Source organism: Tripterygium wilfordii, chromosome 22, assembly GCF_013401445.1.
Source record: "Tripterygium wilfordii isolate XIE 37 chromosome 22, ASM1340144v1, whole genome shotgun sequence".
Taxonomy (NCBI): Eukaryota; Viridiplantae; Streptophyta; class Magnoliopsida; order Celastrales; family Celastraceae; genus Tripterygium; species Tripterygium wilfordii.
This window is the reverse complement of record NC_052253.1, coordinates 11,069,466-11,096,105: the sequence shown is the minus strand read 5'-3', so window position 1 is coordinate 11,096,105 and position 26,640 is coordinate 11,069,466. Positions and strand designations below refer to the sequence as shown.

At 37.0% G+C, this 26,640-nt stretch overlaps 3 protein-coding genes and 1 non-coding gene across 8 annotated transcripts; 1 reads left to right on the top strand and 3 right to left on the bottom strand.

Annotated features, from left to right (window-relative positions):
* Positions 1-911: 911 nt before the first annotated feature.
* Positions 912-12,569, bottom strand: LOC119992223 (E3 SUMO-protein ligase SIZ1-like). 5 transcript variants are annotated; one of them, XR_005466329.1, is made up of 18 exons: positions 12,424-12,569; positions 12,186-12,299; positions 11,675-11,755; positions 11,277-11,319; positions 10,089-10,161; positions 9,697-9,859; positions 8,581-8,711; positions 7,914-7,982; positions 7,188-7,275; positions 7,021-7,096; positions 6,767-6,840; positions 6,424-6,531; positions 5,417-5,581; positions 3,976-4,080; positions 3,817-3,897; positions 2,544-3,723; positions 1,877-2,225; positions 912-1,796 (listed from the first exon to the last, which is right to left on the bottom strand). XR_005466329.1 is itself a non-coding variant. In XM_038838901.1 (17 exons), exons 2-17 carry the CDS (start codon positions 12,207-12,209, stop codon positions 2,086-2,088), a joined length of 2,601 nt encoding a protein of 866 aa, XP_038694829.1. In that variant the 5' UTR covers positions 12,210-12,299; positions 12,424-12,569; the 3' UTR covers positions 912-2,085. The 5 variants fall into 5 exon arrangements, 4 of the variants coding, with proteins under 4 accessions (XP_038694829.1, XP_038694830.1, XP_038694833.1 ...); XM_038838901.1 differs by having other exon boundaries at positions 912-2,225; XM_038838902.1 differs by lacking the exons at positions 12,186-12,299; positions 12,424-12,569 and having other exon boundaries at positions 912-2,225; positions 10,089-10,154.
* A 2,861-nt stretch (positions 12,570-15,430) lies between these two features.
* Positions 15,431-19,115, bottom strand: LOC119991131 (elongation factor 1-alpha-like). Its single transcript, XM_038837361.1, has 3 exons — positions 18,978-19,115; positions 16,804-17,285; positions 15,431-16,696 (listed from the first exon to the last, which is right to left on the bottom strand). The coding sequence occupies exons 2-3, from the start codon at positions 17,263-17,265 to the stop codon at positions 15,815-15,817; spliced, it is 1,344 nt and encodes a 447-aa protein (XP_038693289.1). The 5' UTR covers positions 17,266-17,285; positions 18,978-19,115; the 3' UTR covers positions 15,431-15,814.
* On the bottom strand, positions 18,003-18,075 carry TRNAT-UGU. Its single transcript has one exon. It is a non-coding gene; the product is annotated as a tRNA-Thr (tRNA).
* A 4,327-nt stretch (positions 19,116-23,442) lies between the features above and the next one.
* Positions 23,443-26,244, top strand: LOC119991201 (elongation factor 1-alpha-like). The gene is made up of 3 exons (XM_038837465.1): positions 23,443-23,590; positions 24,586-25,060; positions 25,168-26,244. The coding sequence occupies exons 2-3, from the start codon at positions 24,599-24,601 to the stop codon at positions 26,047-26,049; spliced, it is 1,344 nt and encodes a 447-aa protein (XP_038693393.1). The 5' UTR covers positions 23,443-23,590; positions 24,586-24,598; the 3' UTR covers positions 26,050-26,244.
* Positions 26,245-26,640: the final 396 nt, after the last annotated feature.

The following is a 26,640-nucleotide window of genomic DNA, read 5'->3' as shown; positions in this document are numbered from 1 at the left end:
TAAAATATTTTCCTTTCCATTTTTTTCTTCCATTTTCTTTATCTTCCCTTCCTCCAAAACCTGAAATCCCTCAATCCAAATAAAGGGAAGCCCCCACCCTCGAATCATCAAAATCCTAGGCAACTTAATTTAATTTATACACAAATTAATGCTTGAATATGAACAAATAGCACAAGCCAATGCAATCTTCAAAATCCAACATGTCTTACGAAGTGACGTCGTTTTTGAACTGCACTACTCCATTGTGAGACGTGTTGACTCTCATTATGCTTTTAGGGTGCGTTTTGATTAGGATTAGGATTTTTAATATAATAGCTCAAAATTTGACAATGATACTTTAGAACATTACATCCCCTTGTGATTCCGTGATCGTCTTTATCAGGACCCAAAAAAAAAAACTATTCAAAGAACTCACATGTCAATTTCTGATAACTCGGAGCAGCTGGAACTAGTCGAATGGAGTATGTGATTCCCTTTCAAAAAAAACAAAGGTCAAAAATCCCTCCCCAAACAGTGCTTGCTTCTTTTTTTTTTTTATCACACTGACTCTCTCCGTATACATACAAAACTCAGTTACTTCCCCAAATGACACTCTTTTAAGACTGAAAATTACAGAAAACTTATTTATTGCAGAGATCTTGCTAACGTGAGACGGCTGAGTAAGCAATTATCTTCTAGTGGCATCTGCCATAACCTTATCCACTTCCTGAGTACGTTTTCATCTTTTAGAATCATACCCCTATGTGCCAAAATCCACATGCTTTACATGACTCAAAAAACACACTTCCAGTGATTCAATAAATTTTTGTTAAAGCGATTAGCATTGCACGTGTATGAATAATGTGTAGAGGAAGTCCGTTTTTATAATCTATGAGTGCCCAATGACTTATCCCATGCATTGAGAAAATGTAATCTTGTGCTGAGAATGCTGTAACTATAATAAAGAATTATAATACTAACTACAACAATGTTTCAAGTCTGAATATCCAAAGACAAGTCACAGTTTGACAGGGAATTACAGAAGAAAACTACGAGATAAAAGAAAACTTCTGAAGCTAATACTAATGGAGGAGAATAAAACAGCTTCTCCCTGCAAGGAGCAACAAATATAAGAATCATACCCCAAGTAACACACAACTCAGTACCAGAAATTTCACGCCATCCAAGATAGGTGAAGCAGAGACAACCTTGAGCCAAAACGAGACAAGTTGAAATAACTGCAAACTGCAATGCCATTCAGTAAGAAAAAGAAGCACAGGGAAGGGAAGAGGCCTGTTGAAGAAAAATAATATATACTGTTGTGTTCCAAATTGCACCAATCTGATTCACAGTAGTCAGTAGCCAACCGGTTTCCAAAGGGATACTGTTTTTAACATATTTTAGTGACAGCTAGACAGACTCCTACTCTCTACCAAAGGACTTCCACAATGTGGCAAATTAAACAAGCAGCCACAAAAAAGTCGTATGGTCAAACAAGTCTGCCTCAGCTTGTATCTTCAAAATATTATCTATCAATCTCTATATATTCTCTGTATCTAATACATGCGAACATGTGGTCTCCATTCCCCACACACTGGTGGAGCCTTGTGCGGTTCTACTCAATTGGATCTCACCTTACATGCTATTTCACTCTCTAAAACCAGGTACCAGTGCTACTCAATTGGACCATACTACATCCAAAGAATCCAACCCATCGGTTTAAATTCTAATGGAGTGATTCTCATATTTAAATAACTACTGTACAATTTACCAGCACCGGACTTGCAGCTCTTTGAGGGGAAGGTGCCTTTGTGGACCTGATAAAACAATGGTGTCAGAAACACCACTTAGATAGGGTACTACATAGTGGAAAAGGATACACGAGCCTACCGCTCACCAATTAAAAGAAAAAGTAGTTCAGTGGTTCTGCTGTTTATGCCTTGTGCTTAATTGGGAGACTTCAAAACTCACAAGGACCCGAATCTTAGTCAATTTCCTTTCACTGCCATTTAAAAAACGTGGGGACATCTCCAGTGGAAGTCTTCTGTCCAAAGAACTTCAAAAGAGAGCAACAACAGTTCTCAACCAAACTAGGTTATATTTCCTCTACTCTGAATCCGAGTCAATGGAAAGATATAGCCTTTGCCTTACTGAACGTTTTTGGCGAGGAAATGAGAAAGGGCTATCTGAACCGTGCTGACTTGCTTTCTCATTTCTACCATCATTCATGCCAAGGAGCAGTGAAGCTGCAAAAAGGGAAATAATCAGTGAAAAAACTATGAAACTGATAACACCAACTAATCCAGCATAGTATGAATCAGTTGTGGACAACTTACACCTGGGGCTCACACAGGTAAATAAATAGGTGGTAAGAAATAATCGCCATGAATCTAAAACCAGAAGCCCATTCAACATCCTCATAAAAATAAACGGATTGAAAGCCAACTACATAACACTCGATAACATCATGTCAAAAATATTTTACTCTGAAAAAACCTTTGCACGTCAAAGTCATTTCACAGCTAGGAGCAAGTAATAAAGCTCGGAAGAGAACAGGAACGAACCAGTTTCAGCCAAAGAATCCATGGCACCTTCTCTGATCGGCATTTGCTGTCTTGAATTCACTCCATTCGCAATTGGTAACTCACCATGACCGCCAGAGGTCCCACCCCCAAGTCTAAGCGAGATCCAATCATCCGTGCGTATACCATTTGACACATCAGGTTGACCTCTGAAGCCAGTCTGTAGCGAAGCATTTGAAGGCCTGGTTGGGAGAAAAATTTGAAGAGATGGATCGTCACCCCCAAATGCCAAGGGATTATCAACCAATCCATCATTTATGTCTGTATCAGTCTGACCAACAGAAGAATCGGGGACTAAAGGAGCAGAACCCAAGGTGGTCTCTGGTGCCAAACTGTAGCCATTCATTGACGGAGGACAACCGATCGAACCATGCTGCAAATCAACCAAGCCATCTGCTTCTGAACTAAATAACTGAAACCCGGGGCCTGATTGGGTTCCCGGAGGTAAAGGCCAGAGTGGCATCCCAAATTCATCATCATTTGCACTGTAAAGACCCATACAAGAATTTGCACCAGCTCCAAGACTAGGATCTTCTGAATAGGGATCGGCAATCCCTGAAGGAGGCACCGAAAAATTTGTCCCACCAGCATCAGTTTGATTATTATTATAGACAATGTCATTTTCATCATCAGAATCACTAAGAACGATAACTTCTGCATCTACTGCAGCCACGGAAGGGTTTCTATCAGTAAATCCATAGGCTGAATCTAAATTCAGAGGTAAGGAATCAAGCTCAATCCCATTGCTCAGAAAATCAATATTCTCTCCGCCATCCTGATTAACACTTGGATCTTCACCATCCCGACCACTTCCAGTGGCACTGCTACTCATTGGGATAACTTTCTGCTCGTGGTTCAAAAAACCAGAAGACGATGCATTCATATCCTCAGGTTTGCTCACTTCCCAAATACCATTGCGATTCCTCCTGATTCCAAGTTTCAAACCAGTATGACCTTCTGAAATGCCTTCTTGTTTGATTGGCTTTGACATTTCCACTTTCGTTTTAAGTTCATCAGTAGGGACACAGAGTGCACCGTCAGGAGTGTGCCATTGTGCAAGCTCCCGGAGCTCCCTACGTTCACTTTCATTTCTCGTCTTTGCACGCCAAGACCCATCAGGCTTCACCTCAATCTCTGCCACATCTTCACCACAATGCCTCATCTGTACCACCAAAATAAACCATGATAAAATGAATGAGATAAAGCAATGTACAAAGAAGTCCAGAAAATCAATAGGCCATACAAGAAGATCTACCTTAGATGTGATTCGATTGAAATATGGATCGATGATAATATATTCCAACGAATAATTCTTTAGACAAATGGGGCACTGCCACTGTAGTCAGAGCAATGCTTTTGTTAGAAGACACAAATAAAATTATAGAGCATAATTGAAAAACCTTCAGTAGCTTGCCTTTCTCGACCGCTGGTTAAGCTCCACAAAAACTTCAAGATCAAAACAGCCCATATGAACACAAGGTTTAAACCTCCCTGCAACCTTCATTCTGGATCCACTCATCTGCACCAGGAAGCAGACGGAAATTAGATACTTAAATAGTCATAGCGACTCTTAACACCAAAGCATTGAAAAAATACAAGACATAGAAAGTACCGTACCGACTGCACTCAGGAAAACACTGCAACTCAAAATTCTTTCAAACATATGAATTACAAGAATCAGATTAAAAAGTCTCCTTATCTAGCAGAATCAACCTACAATCAAAAACTTGTTCATCATCATAATCATTGGCAATTTGGCATCGGCTACATGAATCCATAAAAGAAATCAATTTGAATCCACATATTTTCCTCACTAGTCTTATAGAGCCCATATCCTTAATACTTCTATCCATGCCTTTTATGGTCTCCCTCCCCTTCTTACAATCCCCTGCTTGAATTTTCCCAAGGCTTCTTGCTGCCATACCACTATCTCTATATCGTACATGCTCATACCATCCTAAACCGGTTTTTTTTCTTTTTCTTTTTGGCATCTTATTTACAATTGTTGGCTCTCATGTCTTAGATCTAATAATATTATTTCGTATCTTATCCCACAAAGAAACAGTTGTTATTGCATTAAAACAAAAGGGAATTTGGTATAGAGATCTGCTCAAACAAAATCACAAGACCCCCCTACACTGGAAAAGAGCACATCCACACAAAATCACACGTCCCAACAAAAATAAACTTCATAAGCATATCTTTCATTATAAAGGAATAACTACTAATCGGCCAAAACCAAACTCTTTTGTTCCCCGTAATCACAGGAATTATGTACAACCCCAACTGAAAAGCAGACACCTTTACCTTTTTTTAAAAAAAAGAAACTTCAGCTAATATTAGATGTTCTGTCTAGTGTTATGAAGGGGCAGGGGAGGGGGGGAAAAGTCAATTCAACCAAATTTAGATACCAAGCATCAATACTCTTGCATTTGACTCCCGAAAATAACAAGACATGAACCAGCATGCACAAACAAAAAAAAAATCAATATGTGATATATACACATACAGCAATGTAGTATATATACACATACTACAATGTAGTTCCAATCCCTAATAATACAACCAGCAACATTTATATCCTTTCTTAAAAAAATGAAACCTTTAATCACCATATTTGCAGCTCTTAATGCAGCGTGCAAATCATGCATCATTGAACTGTGTGTTGAAAAATGGGATAAGCTCCAAAAGCTTTTAAGTTTTAAACTAATATACAGATCCAAGACAATAACTTAAACAGCTACTCCATTAAGGAAAATGCATGACATTTCCTCCACATGATTCATTAGAATTTACAGCAAACGAGATAAATAAAAGGCTACACTTCCAAATTAAATTTGAGTAATAAAACTTACAGGACAACGCAGATTCACAGCAAAAGAATCTGCAACAACTTCAATATCACTGTCACTATCAGCATCATCTCCTGCAGCAGTTCCACCACCAACACAACGAACGACACGTGCAAGAGCATCTTGAAAATGCTCCCCATCAGACTCCTTAGGAATCGAGTTGAGGATCTACACAATAAAGCAAAGTACTAAATCAAAACAGCGAGGATACCTGAAGAACACTACGAAGAAGAGGGCTTTCCCAGGAACGGCACAAATGTGAGTAGAGATGCAGTAGAAATTTCCACATTGTTTAAAGAAATTCAAATTTATTAAAGATCAACTGATACCAACTTCAATTATTTCAAACAAAAAATGTAAAAGCGGTCTGGTTGAAATATAATCGATTAGTTTGATGCCTAAATGATGCACATATATCTAGTGTCCAACCATCCGACGAGATTTCTAACAAACATATTTAGTTGACAAACAAAATTACAAGCTCCTAACATTACAGGGATGGCATCTCCCACCTTATCATCAAAGTTTGGAAAGCAATGAATTCTATAACAGGTATTAAGCTCTGCCCCATAAAATAAATGCATCCAAATATACACATAGGCAAGACACGTTATCATAAAAACTAAATCCAGACAATTAACACAAAAGTCAAAGACCACATGCCAAATTACACCATAGAGCAAAGTACATTATGTAATTCACACGGCTAACATCTGATTTGAATTATCGTAACCTAAAAAAAATGTCTAACCAAAAAGGAGAGCTAATAGACAACTGAAAATCAACCTGGCAGAGACGGGAGTGGTTGCAACCCCCCCCCCCCCCGGCCGCTAATTCAAAAGAAATATTACGATATCATCCACTACAGAATTGCCCCTGCCCTTTAATAAGTGAAAAAGATCCACCAGCAAATTTAAAAGTGAACTTTTGAGCAGTTCAAAATTCTCCATATAACTATATACATGATAAAAGAAATAAAAGATATTCCATTGATGTCATCATTGAATTACCTGTTGAACAGTTCGCCGTTTTACAATTCTGACACCTAAACAGAATATGCGTGTATCACATCCAGTTAGAGAAATCTTGTTGATACCATCTTTTGTACATGGTGTTATCTGAAAAAAGAAGGAAAATGAACTCAAAATATGAGAACCTTGTGTCAAAATGTTTAAAATAGTAATATAAAATAAAGTAATCCTCTAACCATGCCATAAATCACATGGGAATTGGGATCCCACCAACCCGCAAGTAGCCGAGAACAAGATATCATAAATGGACCCATAGGATGCAAAAACTCCCCAACAGAAATTTGAAAAGAGAACTTGCAATTCAGAAGGAAAGAAGACTCACAATAGGAGCATCATCACGACCATTAGCACCTAGTAGTTGCGAGCCCGGTCTATTAATAGCACGAACAGGGACACCTGTAGACACAAATAAGTAAAAATCATAGCTCATACACCGCTTACTGTTTTTCTCATCTACATTTAGCGATATCATAGAAGATATACAACCCAAAAACATAACTCTCAAACTTAAAAGAATCAGAAGCCCAATATTTTGGGCTGCTAATATGGAAGTTAAATCATCAGTGATAACAATACCGTTGATCTGAAGATCTGCATATTGTGGCCACTGCATTCTGAATGAAACTTTATCATTTAAGAGCATACACCAAGCCTACAAAGATGAAAAACCATCAGTCCATTTTATTGAAGGCGTTCCGAAGAAGAAACACATTTCTCATACATCACTTCAAAAACAACCAAACCTGAACATCATATTCTTGTTTCGACAATAAATCCTTGTCTGCCCTTGTTAAATGAAATGTTTTCTCCACAGACTGCACTGGATTTGTACTGAAATATTGAAGATGAAATATTTAAAATAAACAAAATAACTTTGGGCACATGAAAAAGAAGGTGTGCACGACAACCAAAGAACCTTGACATTAAGATAATAGCTTAAAGAAGAAAACAATAGCTTACGAATTATTTGAAAAATAAAAGAAAGGAAAAGGCAATTTGTAGTCTGCAGTGACTTAGTAAATCAATATTAAATGCATGAGGAGAGAGAGGTAATAGAGCCTTTTCCTCTTATTCGATTGGTTCAACACACTTCGTGTTTTATTGAAGGATCATCAAATAGAACGAGATTCAAGATATAATTGATGTGATTAAACCATATAATCTCTCTAGTTTGGGTTGTTTGTACTTTGGATGCATTCTTTGAAGATGAATATTCACATATTGGACAAGACTTAGAATCAGGACAATACAAATATAAACCTGCCCCAGGAACAGGGCTCATAATATCTATTTCATCAGCCAACATTCAATCAACAGCCCAATTAACTGATTATGTTTTTTCTAGCCAAAAATGCAAAATGAGCTCTAGATTCTACAACAATCCACATCATCCTTGACAACTACGGTAAACACAGTCATCTTCCACAGATTAGAGGCAAAAAGTTCTCATGGTCCACAGAAGCACTTACCCGTCAGTCGGAGTATTTGTAGTAGTCAACTTCACAGGATATAATGGATTTGCAACTGTAACCCAAAAACTGTTAAGAGGAGACATTCGAACATATTAGGTAAAGGTAAAATACACCTATACGCGAAGCTCCCTCAGTGGGCGGGGTCGAGGACAAGCAATATATACGCAGACCTTACCCCACATAATATGTGGAGATGCAGTTTCCAAGAATTGAACTTTTCACCTCTAGATTGCACCCCTACAACTCCCACTAGCCACATGTTCGAATGTGGCAGAGCCACAACTCTATTGAAGACAAAAAATTCCATAACTTGCAAACAGAGCGTAGGCAAAAATATTGCATTACAAGATACTGTCCCCAGAAAGCTAACAGTAAATTAAGATCAGTAAAAACAACTTGTTTAAAGCAAAAAAAAATACGAAAATAAATGATTAAATTCTAAAAAAACCCAACTATACTAATCATAAGTAGGAACACAAAACTAATTAAGAGGCTCAGTAGCTCTATCTAAACTTCTGGAGGTGTAGATGAAAGGTATAGAACACCATTATATGCGAGGAAGCATAAAAACCTTCCTGACCCAACCAACAAAGGAAAATTTGGGAAATCATCAGCCAATCAAGAAGCAGTTCAAAAGGCAAAACAAAACACTAGTAATACATACGGGTCAGCTCGACTGAGTCGACAGATCTCGCAATAAAATAAGTCAGGGATTTGCGCACCACCCTCCATAGGTTTCTCAGGAATTATGACACAACCAATGTGTTGCCACACATGACATCTTGGATCCTCACACTGCCAAGTACGAAAGAAAGAGTAGAAGGAATTAAGTAATGCATTGCAGGACGTCACTACATCCAAGCGTGCACTATTAAGGGTTTTCAATAATATTTATATGGCACAAAAAAAAAGGTAGAATAACAAAAGCATACATGAATGTCCAGGAGTAGCAAATACTACATGCTCTGCCAAGACATACGATATATATCAATTGTCGACTAAAAGCATCCAGGACACTCAAAGCCCGAGATGATACTTCATAATTCTCTTTTACTACACATTTTACAAGAAAATAATGCAACTCACCAAGAGTATTTTCTGCAGCAACTTAGAGTCCTACAGCTCCATAGATTACTAACCCAGATATAGAAATCTGAACATAAGTACCACAGCACTTAGAAGTACAAAGCTAACATCAGAACATGCAAGAGACACAAACTTCTTCTTTTTTTGTCAAAATACACCAATCTTAAGACAATCTCGTGATACCAATACAAATTTTTGTCACCACATAAGTACAAAGAAGAAAAAAATCAATATAAAATATGAACACAGAACTTTGACAAAAAAGATCAAATTAGCTACCCACTTTGTGTTGCTTTGGTTTAGCAAATACCAAAACTAGAGCCAATTGAGAAGAAGTTTGGAACTAATGAGTATTTAGGTGTGAAAACTGATTGTAAAAGAAAAGACACTTAATATCACCAAATTCGTGATTTATAATGTTCATATGGAGAAGCAATGACAGCACTCTTGCTAATGGAAAAAAAAATTTCCTAATATACATAGAAAATTTCTCTAAGCTAAGAAACATAGAGCAACAACAAGCATCTGCACACAACAGCGTCCACATGAATCAATTATTTCATAATCTCATAATCAGCTAAATATAACTTATTTTCTAAAGGAAGCAGACAATAAACCTTAATATAGATGCAGCAACCAAAAGAGAATGAACAGATGTACACAAAATATAACCTTTTTTTATAAGTAATATAACCTTAATCATTGACTCTGTTTCCAATGAACTTCCACAAGGACAGCGAACTTTTGTATCTGACTGATAGGGATCATCCACTTCCCCTTTTACTTTCACATTGCTGCTATCAGAAGCACCCTGACTCTTTGATGCTAAATCAGTGGCCCCAGATACCTGCATTTTTCTGGGTACAAAAACATAATAGGATATCAAATTCAAAGAGGAAGAGCTTGAAACTCACACACATGAAAGGCAGTACAACAACATTATGCCAACCATAATTCAAGTGTTAGCGTGTGTGTATTTTTTTTTTTGTGTGTGTGTGTCTTGAAAGGAGGGAAATCCTATGCACACAGGTTAAACCCAAACACTTGAAGTCGCTTCACATCTGTCAAGTTGTCACTAAGACAAACCTGTATATGTCATCAACTAGCTTCGCCACTGCTTCCTTCCCAGCAGTGCCCTTTTTTGGCCACATCCTGGAAACTACAAATAATATGGCAAAACATTCAGATACTTTTCCACAAACAAATTAGAAATAATACTTGAACAATGTTAGAAGGTAACTTATGCAAATATAGACATATGATCATCACCCTCCCCAACCAGAACACAAAACAAGCAGATTGGAAGAAGGAGATTAAAGCAATTTGAACTAACTTACAGCATAAAAGAAGAGAGAAATGGCTAATCCAAATGAAATTCATTTTGGAAGCACCGATTTAATATTCAACGAGTAAGAAGTCCAATCAAAATGAAAAAGTTGAACATATGTCTCACTCGACTATCAATAAAACAGTCGAATAACATTTTCCTTTCCCTGCCCAAAAAGAAAGTTCAATTACACGAAAAACTTAGAATGACTTGAACATAATGCTTCTCCAATTCTCAGCAACTACACGGCCGACTCTCCCAATCGAATCAGAATACAAAATTACACATATTTTGCTATTTCGCAACAGCATAATAAGGAGGATTGCCTGTTTCTATCTAAAGAAAAAAGAAAAATACCAAAAAACAAACAAGAAGCAATAAAACTTGTCAGATGAGTGGGGCAACTCCAATTATCAAGAAAACAGTCGAATAACGTTTTCCTTTCTCGGCCCAAAAAGAAAGTAAAAATAACTAGTAGCTAACTTTCAATTACACCAAAAACTTAGAATGACTTGAACATAATGCTTCGCCAATTCTCAGCCACTACATGGCCGACTCTCCCAATCGAATCGGACTTCAAAATTTCACATATTTTGCTATTTCGCAACAGCATAATAAGGAGGATTGCCTGTTTCTATCTTTTGAATATGAAAAACGAAAAAAAAAAAAAAAAATTACTCTCTGCTGGGAGGGCACTTGCAGTCATAGATGCCCCCCACTCCTCTGACAAGTTTTATTGTTTCTTGTTTGTTATTCTTATTTTTCTTTTTCCTTCAATATGTTACAAAAGTTTTTTTAAAAAAAGTGAAATATTGCCACTGCAAATACCCCAAGAAATAAATAAGTAATAAAAAAATTCATGATATGATATACACTGGATCACATTCAATGGCCATCCCAGGAAAGACAAAAATACCATCCATACTGAAAAGAAATAAGGCTATTACCTTGTTCATCAGAAAGAGTTGCTAGTATGCGGTCAATAAGGTCCTAAAAAAGATAAGAAAGAAAAAAAAATAAGTATACACTTTCACTGAGATATCCCAGCTGAACCTAACACCCATGCCCACACCATCCCATCTTCCACACCTTGAACTAGAACAGCCTAAAATAAATCAATATCTTCAGCAATATAACAGAATAAAAATTAAAAAATACACTAGAAAGAATGTAACCACAAACTCCAAATAAAAACTAGTTACTGCATCACAGCTCTGATGAAATTCTAACATAATGAACTTCCAGATGGAAGACTCCAAAGACAAGGAAGTCATAGCTCAAGAATGTGACATGAAAGATTATAACAATCTAATGAAGTTTTAGCAATATACATCCAGCCTCTTACCTGCTTCTTCCCCTGTTTTGAGAGACCTAACTGAGTGAGTACATTCTTAAGCTCTTTTATTCGGAAATGTGTCAATTTGTCCTACAAAAGAAAGTGCAAGCTTCCGTAAACTCCTTGCAAATAAAAAAAATAAAAATAAAAAGGTGAACCCCCTTGTGCACAAGACTCCTGCAATGGGCAGGGCGGGGGACGGACATGATATACGTCGTTTTTTCAGGAGGAATTGAACTTGTAACCTATAAGTTGCACATCTACAACTCTAACACTAGCCCAAAAGCTCACCTTTAAACTCCTTGCAAAGAGCAAAAGAAAAATAAACTATGCCAACCTAAAGTACATAATTCCTAGAGGTTATGACAATATGACTCTTGAAAACTTCAAAACTTGAGAGGCAAAAGGATACAACCACTATTTCATTGGAAGAAGAAAGGGAGGGGAAAAAAAAAAAACCCGTGCCCACAGCTTCCTTTACTGGGTAGACACATTTACGAGAATAACATCAAAATAATACCTTGCAACCTGCCACCAAGTCCATCACTCAAACTCGAAAAATAGCCCAAAAATCAGCAACCAATCTGAACTTGAATCATCGAACACAGGAAAGCAGCTCCAAATAGCGATCGACCTAATCAGGTGAAATCATGTGAAAATCAAATTCCAACCCAAAATCGCGTAATCACTACAAGCAACAGCCAAAATCAAACCCTAAAAATGCATCAATAATAAAACCCTAAACAATTGGTGCTTACGAAGAGATTGGCAGTAATAGAGAGAAATCGAAGAGTTCAAAGTGTAACGCCGACTTCTCCCCTTTTGTGATTCTTTCGCCCCTTTTCTGACCGAGAGCCACCATAAGAGGCTATCCTCCAATTACAAGTCGCGGGCCCATCGCCTATTATCAAATCCGGTTTATTAACCCATAACACGTCCGGGTTTGGTTCCGGTACATTTGCACTTCCATTGTGATGCACGCCCATCCGGTCTTTACGCGGAAAGTTCTGGAATATAATTACACTTTTTTCCTTAAATTGTTTTAAGCGGCTCGATCTGACACGTAAGGGTATAGGATTATTCAAAACAATCTTTTCGTGATCAAAACAAACCGTTCGATCTTCAAAACGGTCTAAAATTGATAATAATTCGGTTGGGCGGGTAGAAGGACCCGTCTACCAGTCCGTGCCCTCAGAATTTCAGTAGAATGTAAACCACAGGATATGCGACTCAATTATAAAAGACAAAATGAGATATTCAAATAAATCACATAAATTCTATGAACAACTTATTTTTTTGACTTTATGCCCCCACCTGATTTGTCGCTGAGTGATGTGCTTGGGGGCTAAAATTGATAATAATTAACACGGGCATAGCAGAACTACGTGATAATGACCCCAAAGATATGGGCCGTAAAGTATGGGCCTTAGTCCTGTCCACCACCACGGACCGGATAATGTAAATGGACATTTCATAAGGCTTTGGGCCCAACACAAAAGGAGAAAAAATGCATGCCTGTTGCAGAGGTCTCTTCTTCAAAAAGAGATCGTATTGCAGAAGAATAGAGGAAAGAGAGAAATATGTAAGCCAAAAAAAAATGTTTTAATCATGTTACTTTCCAGCTCAGCTGTCACATAGATGGGGTTAAAATGTAGGACAATATTTAAGATTATTTGGAAAATTTTCAGAACCAATTAAAATACGAACAATAATGAGTTAAATTTATGCCAAAAAATTAATTACAAAACTTTTAATTCCTTTTATTAAAAAAGAAGAAGAAAACCCCAAAACAAACCAACCTTTTCATTTATTCCATCTCTCTGCCTGAATCAGCGACTCACCAAGCGAAATGCAGTCCACGTTGTATCTCAGTGCCACATATGGCCTTCCTCTCTCCGTTTATGGGATCAATCCCCATCTCAGTAGCCTTTCCAAACAGTACCTTTTTTACTACTTTTCTTTTTCTCTCGCGAAAAAGAAAATGTGTTCTATTTTCTCATGCCCTGTTAGTTTACTGTGTTATCCATTTTTGTGCAGAATAGCAGATCATGATCGCAGAAGGGAGTCGATGAAGAGGCAAAGATCACTGGCAAGAGAGGGCTTAGGTGAAAGTGAAGCTGAAGGAGCCTTTGAAAGAGTTGTTAGAGGGATCATAGAAGGTGAAATTGATGGAGATCTAGCTACTGAATTGCAAGATCTGTTCTACTCTGGTATCTGGAATTGTACCGCAAAGAAAGATCCATAGCTTGCTTTGACTTGTCATGTTTAAGCATACTGCCAACCTTTTTATGGGTTTTCTTTTAATTTTGTGAAAAAAAATTTCTGTGGGTCGAATGGGTAGCTAAAGAAAACAAAGGCAAACCAACAACAATGGCAAACCCAAAAAAGACTTTATTCTTTTAACCGTCATCAATGGTTCTTAAGTCTAAAAAACACAATATTTGTGTGAGAGATATTAGGATTGTACTTATGTATCACTTGATTGGATTATATCAATTCGACGTGTTTGTTTACTTTTTTTTTAATCATCAATAGCTAAAGAAAGCAAGGGCAAACCAACAACAATGGCAACCCCAAAAAACGATTGTTTTTTTAACCGTCGTCATTGGTTCTTAAGTCTAAAAAACACAATATTTGTGTGAGAGAGATTAGGATTGTACTTATGTATCACTTGATTGGATTATATCAATCCGACGTGCTATATAATCTTGACAGCGGGATAAGGATTGAGGGAATGCTTCCAACCTAAAGGGAGGTTGCAGCCCACTTAGCAACTGAACGAATCCAGACAAACATTGTTCAGCCTATCAATTCTCTCAATAGAGCACAGATTTAGATATCTCAAAGTTTTCTTGATATCATTAAGCAGGGTATATTTGCCAATCTCTACAAACACCACGAGATTTTATACGAGAATCACCAGCAAAACATCACATTTCGCCTCTCCATATGTTGGACACCATTGGCACCAATTGCAATTTGCAACAGCCACTCCAGTCAATTTAAGGGGGCGAATAGGAATCATTTTCCGAGAATGTGTTGGTGCCAAACGTGTACCTCACATCATATTGACAAAACCAAAACGATAAACTATAAATAAATCCTAATGTCTCCGACACAAGTGCCTCATTTTTTGAGTCTAAGAACCATTGGTAACAATCCATAAAAAACAAATCCTTGCGAATCCATAGCCGAGACAATATTCTGCCTCATTTTTTGAGTCTAAGAACCATTGGTAACAACCCATAAAAAACAAATCCTTGCGAATCCATGGCCGAGACAATATTCCTGATGTGTGTAGGTTTAGATTTCCATAACTTGGTGTAGAACCTCCTTAACTCTGAACTCCAATGTCAAAAAAGTACTGGTTTTTTTCTGTCTCTTCTCCATATTAGGGCTGATATAAACAGACTGTCTAACCTGAAAGGGTCTGTAACTGTTTCTTGTTTTCTCTTCTGGACTTGTAATTGTCTGGGCCATGTACCGTGTCCTAACTACGAACACCGAGTCTTAAAAGGCAGACGAGACGTTGCCTATATCATTTTGTTGTTGCTGTAAATGGTTAGAATCCACTTCAGAAGCCACAGCAAAACCAAGTTGGTCCTCCGGAAGCCAACAAAGTCACAAGTCAACACATAGAACATTTCACAGAGCAAGTGAAATTGAAGTCTTGAGGCAACTTCCTTCCACGTCAATTGATATTTCCTAATAAGTCTAACCCTTGAAACTAAATACAGATTAGTAACGTCATAAACTGCTCAAAAATAGCTCAAGATCATAGAGATTTAGCTAAAGCACAAAAACAATGAGTCCATTACAAGTGGACAAGAATGTAATCCCCAAATTTGCATGACCACAAGAACAAAATTTCTGAGCCGTTCGGGAAAAACCGCACCTCAGACATATAGTAATCTTAACAAGAAATTGACACTAAAATCTCTAAAACAAGAGGACTCCATGCTATAAGCTGTGCCACCGCCTGTCAAGTACCTGGTTCTCAGACTGGCAACCCAACAATGACAACACAACCATGACATATTAAACGAAACAAAACTGGTTGACAGTACCGACATAAAATCTGTATGAAAGACAATTATTCCTATGAAAGTAGACTTCAGCAAAATGGGATCAACTGTGAACTCCCATGGATCACTTCTTCTTGGCAGCAGACTTGGTGACCTTGGCACCAGATGCATCCTTCTTATCAACACTCTTGATGACACCCACAGCCACAGTCTGGCGCATGTCCCTCACAGCAAAACGACCAAGAGGAGGGTACTCAGAGAAAGTCTCCACCACCATAGGCTTGGTTGGAATCATCTTCACCATTCCTGCATCACCATTCTTCAAAAACTTTGGCTCCTTCTCAAGCTCCTTACCAGATCGCCTGTCAATCTTAGTCAAGATCTCAGCAAACTTAACAGCAATGTGGGATGTGTGGCAATCAAGGACCGGGGCATAGCCATTTCCAATCTGCCCAGGGTGGTTCATGATGATGACCTGAGAGGTGAAGCTGGCAGCCCCCTTAGCAGGATCATTTTTGGAGTCAGAGGCAACAAAACCACGCTTCAGATCCTTCACAGCAACGTTCTTGACATTGAAACCAACATTGTCACCTGGCAGGGCCTCCAGCAGAGCCTCGTGGTGCATCTCAACAGACTTAACTTCAGTTGTGAGTCCAGTAGGACCAAAGGTCACAACCATACCAGGCTTCACAACACCAGTTTCAACACGTCCGACTGGGACAGTTCCAATACCGCCAATCTTGTAAACATCCTGAAGAGGGAGACGGAGGGGCTTGTCTGAGGGCCTCTTGGGTTCATTGATCATGTCAAGAGCCTCAAGGAGGGTTGGGCCCTTGTACCAGTCAAGGTTGGTAGATCTCTCGATCATGTTGTCACCCTCAAAACCAGAGATGGGAACAAATGGGATCTTGTCAGGGTTGTAACCAACCTTCTTCAAGTAGGAAGAAACTTCCTTCACAATTTCATCATACCTAGCCTTAGAGTATTTGGGGGTAGTGGCGTCCATCTAAAATATAGATATAGAAATAATTAGCAAAAAGCATATAATGAAACAGAGAACTGAAGAGAATGAAAGTTTACAAGAAGTGATTCACGTAGAACAGAGGATTTTACCTTGTTGCAACAACAAATCATTTGTTTCACACCAAGGGTAAAAGCAAGCAGTGCATGCTCACGGGTCTGGCCATCCTTGGAAATACCAGCTTCAAAACCACCAGTGGTGGAGTCAATAATGAGGACAGCACAGTCAGCCTGTGAGGTACCAGTGATCATATTCTTAATGAAGTCACGATGTCCAGGAGCATCAATGACAGTGCAGTAGTACTTCGTGGTCTCAAACTTCCAGAGTGCAATATCAATGGTAATACCACGTTCACGCTCAGCCTTGAGTTTGTCCAACACCCAGGCATATTTAAATGATCTCTTGTTCATCTCAGCTGCTTCCTTCTCAAACCTCTCGATAACACGCTTGTCAATTCCACCAAGCTTATAAATCAAGTGCCCAGTGGTGGTCGACTTTCCAGAGTCGACGTGGCCAATGACCACAATGTTGATGTGAGTCTTCTCCTTACCCATGGCTGATTTCTAATACAAAACTGTAGGGGCAAATGGGTTAGACAGATCAGAGAAATAAAAACATGGGAAACAACATAATTCCGAGAGCATATACTGACAATTCAAAAAATTGCAAAACTCAGAATTAGAAACAGCTAGACAAATACAATGACAATAATGTTGATTCAGTGTTCCTACCCATAGCTGATTTCTAACACAAACTACAGGGGCAAATGAGTTAAGACAGATCAGAGCAATAAAAAAATGGGAAACAACATAATTCTGCAGAGCGTACACTGACAATTAAAAAAAATTGCAAAACCCAGTATTTCAAACAGCTGGACTAAATTAAAAATTAAAAATACTGTAAGTAAATTGCCAATTTTACAATGCAATTACTTAGAAATGATATCAGAACACAATTAGCTAATCTTTGGACAAACAGAAAAGGCTCAATTCTCTTATTGAGACAAAAAAATTTCTTAATGTACTACATTCAAGAAATAATACTTACCAATTATATTTCAACTCCCCAACAACTTGCAAACCTACGACAAGTGTATTTATTTTTAAAAAAAAGAAAAAAATGCCATTCATGCTATATTGCTATGTGAACCTGTTGCAAAGGACATTCACTCTAATTAAAGCAAGTTGCATGCTCTCTGACAAGAAAAATCCCTACAAATTGCATTTATTAAAGACACATCACCAACAGTACACAAGCTCAACAAGAGAAAAAGACAACATAATTGAAGAAAAGCCGGCTATCGGAATCGAACCGATGACTATCGCATTACAAATGCGATGCTCTAACCGCTGAGCTAAGCGGGCTAAACATAAAAAAGGGGAAATAGTCCATATGTTGTACTTCACAAAAGACATACCCCATAAGTTCAAGGGGAACCCTGTTAAAAATAGCAGCAATGATATATGATGGATAAGACTTGAGAGAATCAGCATTATACTAAAGATATATAATCTCAAAAACTTCCAGAGTAGCTGAAACTATAGAGTCAAAATCACGAGTTCAATGATCCAAAGTATATATAAAGTTATAAAGAAAACTGGATTTTTGAAAAAGCTTATCTGAAAATCTCAGTAATGAAGGTAGAAGCAAAACAAAAGAACCACATCAGAGCGAACACTAAATATAAAAACACAAAAAATAAAGAAAACAAGGATCAAAAACAAAGGGGAACAAAAAAATCCAGTCAAACCATCAGTCGTGAGAATTATTATGATCTAATAACAAAAAGTAGCATAAAATAGTCAAAATCCAACGTATCGAAACCTTATATTTCAGATTAAAGATCTAGCATTCAAAAAGTCTAGTTCGGAATCTGATGTCCAACAAATCGAAACCAACCAAAAGAATATTTCAAAGCTCTCAGGATGAAAGAAAATGCTAAATCAAATTACAAATCAAAACATCCATCGAGATAAAATTCAGACACCACGATAAGATCTTAACATATCAAAATATATAAGCAGAAAAAAGCAAGAACATCATCCAGAGCTAGAACCATAATGAAAGTAAGGCAAGAACCGAGTATTCAGCAGAAAACGTAACGAGACGACTATGCAAATAAAACTGATATGAAAAATAGATCTGACAAAAAATCTTCGGGTGAACAAAATGAACACAATTCAATTGACAGATTAACATATCATATCCCAGCATAACATAATCATGAAATTAACAACTAAAGTAACAACAAACGAGAGCAGCTGACCTTTCGCAAAGAAAAGGCACTAAAAACCCTAGCCGCAGACGAAGAGAGCAAAATGAAGCAGAGACTGAGAGGCGGCAAGGCTTTGTTTTATAGCACAGGCAGTATGGAATGGGCTGCTAGGGCCACCTACTACGTCCATATTTTTTTACTATTGAGTGATATGACTTAAATATCCCTACCTAAGCAATTTTGACTTTTTATGGTAGTCTTTAGTTGAGCTTTTTCTGGTAATATATATGGCTATATGCAATGTAATATGTGATAAATTATTTGTAAGAATATTATGTATTTTAGTTATAACATTTGCATATGAATGTAAAAATAAATAAAAATTGATTTCTAAAATAAAGATAATTACCATACGACTATTATACCTAGGGTTTGAATATGAAATCAAATGAATACGTTCGATTCCTACCACAAGCATAATTTTTTGTGGTATTCCAAAAAAAAATGACTATTATATATGGGTTCGAATCAAAATCTACTGAAGAATCACGAATGAAGATCAATTTGGAAGAAAGAGGATATTTTACCTGGGGTGTCCTATAACTTGCACAAGCTATAGCTGAAATGGAGCAATGGAGGAACCTTAGACCTCTATCGTGAGTGCACAATATAAACAATGGAGTAACCCTTTTGTCGCGAATTCGTGATTCTTGGGACAAGACATTGTTTTTGGGTGGTACGAGGATAACAATAAAATAATGAGCACAATATGGAGAGTAATGAGAAAAATGTTAAGAAGATTGTCCAATAATTGAGCATTCTAAAGACATTTCGATCTTTAACTCTTGATTTTTTAGATCTCCATGATTTGGGTTTTGAGAGTTGTCTCTCTTCTGATTTCAAAAACTTACTCTGATTTGTACGTCTTGATTGTTTGTTGTGGTTTCTCATGTTGAATCAAAGTATTTATCGTCAAGGAGGAAGAGAGATAATGGTGGCGAAAAAATTGGAGAGACTAGGGGGAGAGAATAAAAAGAGAATTCATTAACCTGTCTTTGATTTCAATCCCAAGTTAAAAAAATTAAAAATTTTATTAACTAAAATTACAACCGTTCAAATCTATTTCAAATGATCCGATGGTTGTTATTGTGAATAGGTCTATAAATCGGTGCACTAGTGCATTGACACTACCCCGGTCCTATTGGGTTAGGTCACGTAAATATGTGTGAAAGACAACATAACACGATAATTAAAAGAAAGAGCAATATTACAAATCTCTAATTTATGATATTTATTTAACCCTCAATATCGTGTAAAGATATAGCTCGAATTTGGAATGAGAAGGGGCACTGAAGAGTCCATTTTTTTTGGCTATTTATATTTCATTTGTTAACAGTCAATCCAATAAATATAACTTAGTGTACAAGACCAGAACAATTTAAATTGAATTACATCCATTATTTTATATAACTAAAAAATGATTGAGAATAAGCAAGATAAAAACACATTTTTAAGATCATGAAATAGTAGAGTATGTAACTACAATTTAACTAAATTAGTTTAATACAATTAGTTCAATTATAGATTAGTAATAGGTAACAATCAGTCCATTTTTAGCTCTATTTATGTGTAGTTGTTAAAAGCACATTGTACAATTACTAGTTTTAATGATTAATTGTGGAACAATTGAGTAAGTAACATGGATCATGAGTTAACCATGAAAATAACTTACAATTAATATTAAATTGTAGATTAATAGACTGAGTAATAAATATTAATATTGAAATAACGTTATTCTCTATTACTTATATATATGTATATTTATACTAAAAAAATTCAGGGGGCATGTGCCCCCTAATACTATGCGCTCCGCCCATGATCTTATGCGTGATTGATTGATTAAAAATACACATGTAGGACTCATGTAACATTAGGTAGTCAACATACATTGAGGAAAAATTGAAGGTAATGAATTGAGGGTATCAATCATTTTTCTAAAATGAATCGAGTTTTAATTTCGACTTGGAAGCAACGGAAGAGCAGCAAAATGAGGTCTTTCATTGACCCGTATAAAGTTTTGATCCATCATCTGTCTTTTGCTTTGGCAAAGCAATTTTGTTGTAGAGGAAAGAAAACATTAAGGGAGATGCTATTTACACACGAATTTGAATTCATTGTACACATTTAAAAAAAAAAGGTTTTAATTTATAAAATTATCCTTATATGAAATTATCTCAAAACAATTATTTACTTTTTACATCTATATTTTCCCTCGATACGATTGTTAAGAGTCTGAATTTGTTTTGGCAAAGCTATTGATGGTTAAGAGTCTGGATTTTACATCTATATTTTCCCTCAATACGATTGTTAAGAAGTCTGAATTTTGGCAAAGCTATTGATGGGATGTTGGTCATGCTTCCATTTTATTCCTGGTTTGATTATAATCCTTATCTTGATCTTCTTATCAGATTGTTATATAAGTGGAGAAGAGGGTAGTTTAAGATATTAAATATGTAATTAATATTTATGAAAGGATAATTTGGAATATTCAATGTGTGTATTAAAAAAAATTTAGGATGTATTAAGTGAGTGCGTACAACGAATCCAAACTCGTATGCAAATAGCGGCTCCCAAACATTAACAGTCTGATTGGCACAGCGGAAAAGCGGGTCGTTGGCACTTCATCCACTCCCAATGGGAGCTTATACAAAGCGTTTTCGCCTTTGTTGTTGTTGTTTTATAATATTTGATAATATCATAACAAAATATTTTTATAATATTTGATAAAATAATTAATAAAATATTTTTACTTAACATTTATTGATCTCATATCCATAAAAAATAATTTTAAAATATTCATAATTAAATATTTATATATTATGCTTAAAATTAATTTTAATAAAAAACTGTACTTATTATTAGATTAAATTTAATATAAAGATTATAAAATATTTGTTATTCAATAATTTTTTCGTTAGCGTTAGTTTTTAGTTCGCCAAACACCAACAAACCCTAACTAATGTTTCTAATAAGCGGGTCATTGGCGAAGTATAAAACGTCTCCAAGAGATTGGCCAAACAACAAGGAAGTCATTCTTGGTGAGTTTTATTTACACCACAGTTTTTACTAATTACACCTCAATTATGGTCAATTTACCTTTGACTATATGTTTTTCTAAGTATACGATTAACACACCCCACTCCAAACCTAACTTGCAACTAATCTCTGGTATCCAGTTCTTGATCTCTAGAATCCTCCCGACTCCTTCGTCTGCCCTCATCGTTCTCAAAAAGCTCGTGTGGATTCTCTGGGAAACAATAAATCGATGACTTCAACTTCTCTATCAGGAACAACGATGATATGCAGATTTTGGAGCTGTATTACACAGATTTTGGGGTTGCTTTGGTTCATATTTTGAAGCTATTTTGTGCAGAATTTTGGAGTTGTTTTGTGTAGAATCTTAGAGCTATTTTATGCATATTTTGGATCTGTTTTGGTGTAGTTCCTCTATTTCTCTATGATACAACTTATAGCTTCTTAGTTAACTTGGGCTACTTGTTGTGGAAGTTCTATATTTTTTTTATCAAAAAAAAGGAGATCATTGTTTGCTATGTTTTTTTGTCATTAAGGTGTGTTTAATAAATGTGTCAGTTTTTTTTATTATTTGGAGTGTGGTTAGTTATTTTTCAATTTATATCGGCTGTAGAGATATCGAAGTGTGATTGGTAGAAACTAGAGTGTAAATAAAACTCACCGTCATTCTTCCAATGTCTTGGCCCATTGTGTGGCTGTTCTATGTCTTCTTGCCATTAAAAAAAGGCTAAATCATATTTTATGTCCTTGAAGTTGTACGCTTTTTTCGTTTATGTCCTTAAAGTTTAAAATTTGTCTATTATATCCTTAATGTTTTAAAAAACTATCCAAATCTATCCTATCTCCATTTTTTCAACGAGTTATGATCGGAATTTGCCCAGCTGGCAACCAGAATGACAACATGGCTTATAATTGTAATTCACGATTTAAAAAAAAAATCCACATCACTATTTCTAAAGCCAACTCATCAAAAAACCCTAAATTAGCTTATTAAAAAAAACATAAATGGAGGAAACCCAAATTTGTCTCTATCTCTAACTGGAACACACCTTCGTTCATATCTCTCTCTAACTGGAACTCTCTACGAAGCAAGTGTTTGTGAGGTGGAAATGATTATATTTATTTAATTATGTTGAAATGTCACTGTGTAGTTTCGGTTGTCACATGTGCAATTTCCGACTCTCTCTCATCGGAATAGTGAAATCGGGATAGATTTGGATAGGTTTTTGTAACATTAAGGATATTTAGGGTAGAATTAAACTTTAAGGACAGAAACGAGAAAAACGTGCAACTTTAAGAATATAAAATATAATTTAGCCTTAAAAAAAACCGTCATTCTTGAAATATGGGCCCTTGCATGGGCTTTTACGAAAATCTGTCATCACAACCGTTGGATATCCTTTCTGATCCAACGGCTGATAAAGAAACCCTACCTCACTGTGATCGGTTGCCACTCTATAAAACCACAGACTTTTCCCATTTCTCGTCCTCTGCCATCTCTCTCAGTCCTTCCAGGTCGGCGAGAGAGACTCAGTCGATCGTTCTTCTAGACTTATATTTGTCGGCTACAGGTATAGATCTGTCACCAGTCTGATGCAGTTATCTGCATCTCTTTTTTATTTTTTTATTTTTTTTATTTCTGTGTATTATATATATGCCATCTGCTGCAGCCTTTGCTTTTGTACAATTCTGTTTTGTAGTTATAAGTTGATTCAATGTAAGGTTTTGTTTTGATGGACTACTATGCTTTCAGATCTGGCTTATATACATCATTTATATAATTGCTGCGTTATAAGTTACCCGATGCGCAGATTAGGTTTCCGTCGATTTTGCTTTTATATGCTTGAGATTGGGATTTTGTTGTAATTTTTCCAGTACGTTCTTGTGTATGTTTTATTGACTTTGCCACCTTTGTCTAATGTAGTGTTTCTTAATTGTACATGATTGTGTATGTTTCTTTTGTTGTGAGCTTGCATTCTTTTTAGGTGCTTTATTCAATTACAGATTCTGACATGTCTATTTTCCTGGGTACATCTACATGTGTCTGTTGAATAATAACTTGTTTTCAAAGGTTAGATTTCTTAATGGTATGAGCTTTTTTTGCGAGAAAACTTGCCAATTCTCTCCACTTTTTATTATCTGTTTTTGATGCTTTTGCAATTGTGGCCTTTTGGTGGAAGCAAATTGAATTGTATTTGGGGAAATTTTATAATGTATAATTGGCGGCTGGATAACATGCTCTCAGGAGCTATGTATTTGCTGTAGGTAAATGTGAGCTCATGAAATATTGAAGTATAGTTTAACATGCTAGCTTGCTTCAGTCCTGATGTCATCTTGGAATAACTCCTAGTTCAAGATTTTGATCTTTTCCTTGGCCCTTTGGTGCTCTGGTATATTTTTGGGATTAATTATTTTTTTGCTTTTACATGCCTTTAGAAAGTTAATTTCTATTTGTTAGTAAGTTTGTGGTTGTTTATTGTTTCATTGTGTAATGATGTATTTGAGTTTTCGTCATTTTTTTGAATTTAGTCAAATGTTGATTTGAGTTTTTTTCTTATTTTTTCAGCTAGAATTCCATAATGGGTAAGGAGAAGACTCACATTAACATCGTGGTCATTGGCCATGTCGACTCTGGAAAGTCGACCACCACTGGACATTTGATTTATAAGCTTGGTGGCATTGACAAGCGTGTTATCGAGAGGTTTGAGAAGGAAGCAGCTGAGATGAACAAGAGATCATTTAAGTATGCCTGGGTGTTGGACAAACTCAAGGCTGAGCGTGAACGGGGTATTACCATTGATATTGCTCTCTGGAAGTTTGAGCCCACGAAGTACTACTGCACTGTCATTGATGCTCCTGGACATCGTGACTTCATTAAGAATATGATCACTGGTACCTCACAGGCTGACTGTGCTGTCCTCATTATTGACTCCACCACTGGTGGTTTTGAAGCTGGCATTTCCAAGGATGGCCAGACCCGTGAGCATGCACTGCTTGCTTTTACCCTTGGTGTGAAACAAATGATTTGTTGTTGCAACAAGGTAAAATCCTCTGTTCTACGTGAATCACTTCATGTAAACTTTCATTCTCTTCAGTTCTCTGTTTCATTATATGCTTTTTGCTGATTGTTTCTATATCTATATTTTAGATGGATGCCACTACCCCCAAATACTCTAAGGCTAGGTATGATGAAATTGTGAAGGAAGTTTCTTCCTACTTGAAGAAGGTTGGTTACAACCCTGACAAGATCCCATTTGTTCCCATCTCTGGTTTTGAGGGTGACAACATGATTGAGAGATCTACCAACCTTGACTGGTACAAGGGCCCAACCCTCCTTGAGGCTCTTGACATGATCAATGAACCCAAGAGGCCCTCAGACAAGCCCCTCCGTCTCCCTCTTCAGGATGTTTACAAGATTGGTGGTATTGGAACTGTCCCAGTTGGACGTGTTGAGACTGGTGTTGTGAAGCCTGGTATGGTGGTGACCTTTGGTCCTACTGGACTCACAACTGAAGTTAAGTCTGTTGAGATGCACCATGAGGCTCTGCTGGAGGCCCTGCCAGGTGACAATGTTGGTTTCAATGTCAAGAATGTTGCTGTGAAGGATTTGAAGCGTGGTTTTGTTGCTTCTGACTCCAAAAATGATCCTGCTAAGGGGGCTGCCAACTTCACCTCTCAGGTCATTATCATGAACCACCCTGGGCAGATTGGAAATGGCTATGCCCCGGTCCTTGATTGCCACACATCCCACATTGCTGTTAAGTTTGCTGAGATCTTGACTAAGATTGACCGACGATCTGGTAAGGAGCTTGAGAAGGAGCCAAAGTTTTTGAAGAATGGTGATGCAGGAATGGTGAAGATGATTCCAACCAAGCCCATGGTGGTGGAGACGTTCTCTGAGTACCCTCCTCTTGGTCGTTTTGCTGTGAGGGACATGCGCCAGACCGTGGCTGTGGGTGTCATCAAGAGTGTTGATAAGAAGGATGCATCTGGTGCCAAGGTCACCAAGTCTGCTGCTAAGAAGAAGTAATAGATGTCTTTTAGTTGATTTGTGTCAGCTGCTGTAGTGTTTATTTGCATTTTACTATGCAATTTTGTTTGCTTTCTGTGGCAGTTTTATCATTTGTGGACATCTTAAGTCGATGTTTCTTGGTTTTGTTAGTGTTGTGGACTATGATTCATGAACATTGCTGAGTTTTATGGTAAAATTTCTCTTTTTCAAATACCCTTGTGGTGTCTTGTTTTGAGTTGTTTTAGTTCTGCCGAAAACCTTTTTTCTGATAGAATGGCCGAAACAGATTATTATTTTGGGAGGGTTTCTTCCTTTGTCTGGAGTTTCATCCTCTTGAAGTAAAGTGGAAAAAACCAATTTTGGTGACTAACTTAGAATGAGAGGTAAAGATGTTTACGAGCTGTGGCATTATTGAAGGAAGCATCTATTTTGCCAAAGTGGGATTCTCCGCATTCACATCTTTTCATTTGTGATCATGCTTTTGTGTCTATCAGAAGTCTTTGCAATTGAAGTCAGAGAGCAATTTGTCCGGACATGCCTGGGAGTTGTCTGGCAGATGGAGTCAAATTCCAAGACAGAAGAGAATCTGTCCGAACAGGCTCGGGGAGC

Bases quoted from the DNA above. Each gene is read 5' to 3' on its own strand.
- LOC119992223 (XM_038838901.1), bottom strand. From the start codon at position 12,209: ATGGACTTGGTGGCAGGTTGCAAG. The intron at 3,724-3,816 runs GTAGATCTTCTT...TTGGTGGTACAG, and splicing joins TCAATCGAATCACATCTAAG to ATGAGGCATTGTGGTGAAGA. The intron at 2,226-2,543 runs GTTCGTTCCTGT...CCCTTTTTGCAG, and splicing joins GGATTCTTTGGCTGAAACTG to CTTCACTGCTCCTTGGCATG.
- LOC119991131 (XM_038837361.1), bottom strand. From the start codon at position 17,265: ATGGGTAAGGAGAAGACTCACATCAACATTGTGGTCATTGGCCACGTC. The intron at 16,697-16,803 runs GTAAAATCCTCT...TCTATATTTTAG, and splicing joins TGATTTGTTGTTGCAACAAG to ATGGACGCCACTACCCCCAA.
- LOC119991201 (XM_038837465.1), top strand. From the start codon at position 24,599: ATGGGTAAGGAGAAGACTCACATTAACATCGTGGTCATTGGCCATGTC. The intron at 25,061-25,167 runs GTAAAATCCTCT...TCTATATTTTAG, and splicing joins TGATTTGTTGTTGCAACAAG to ATGGATGCCACTACCCCCAA.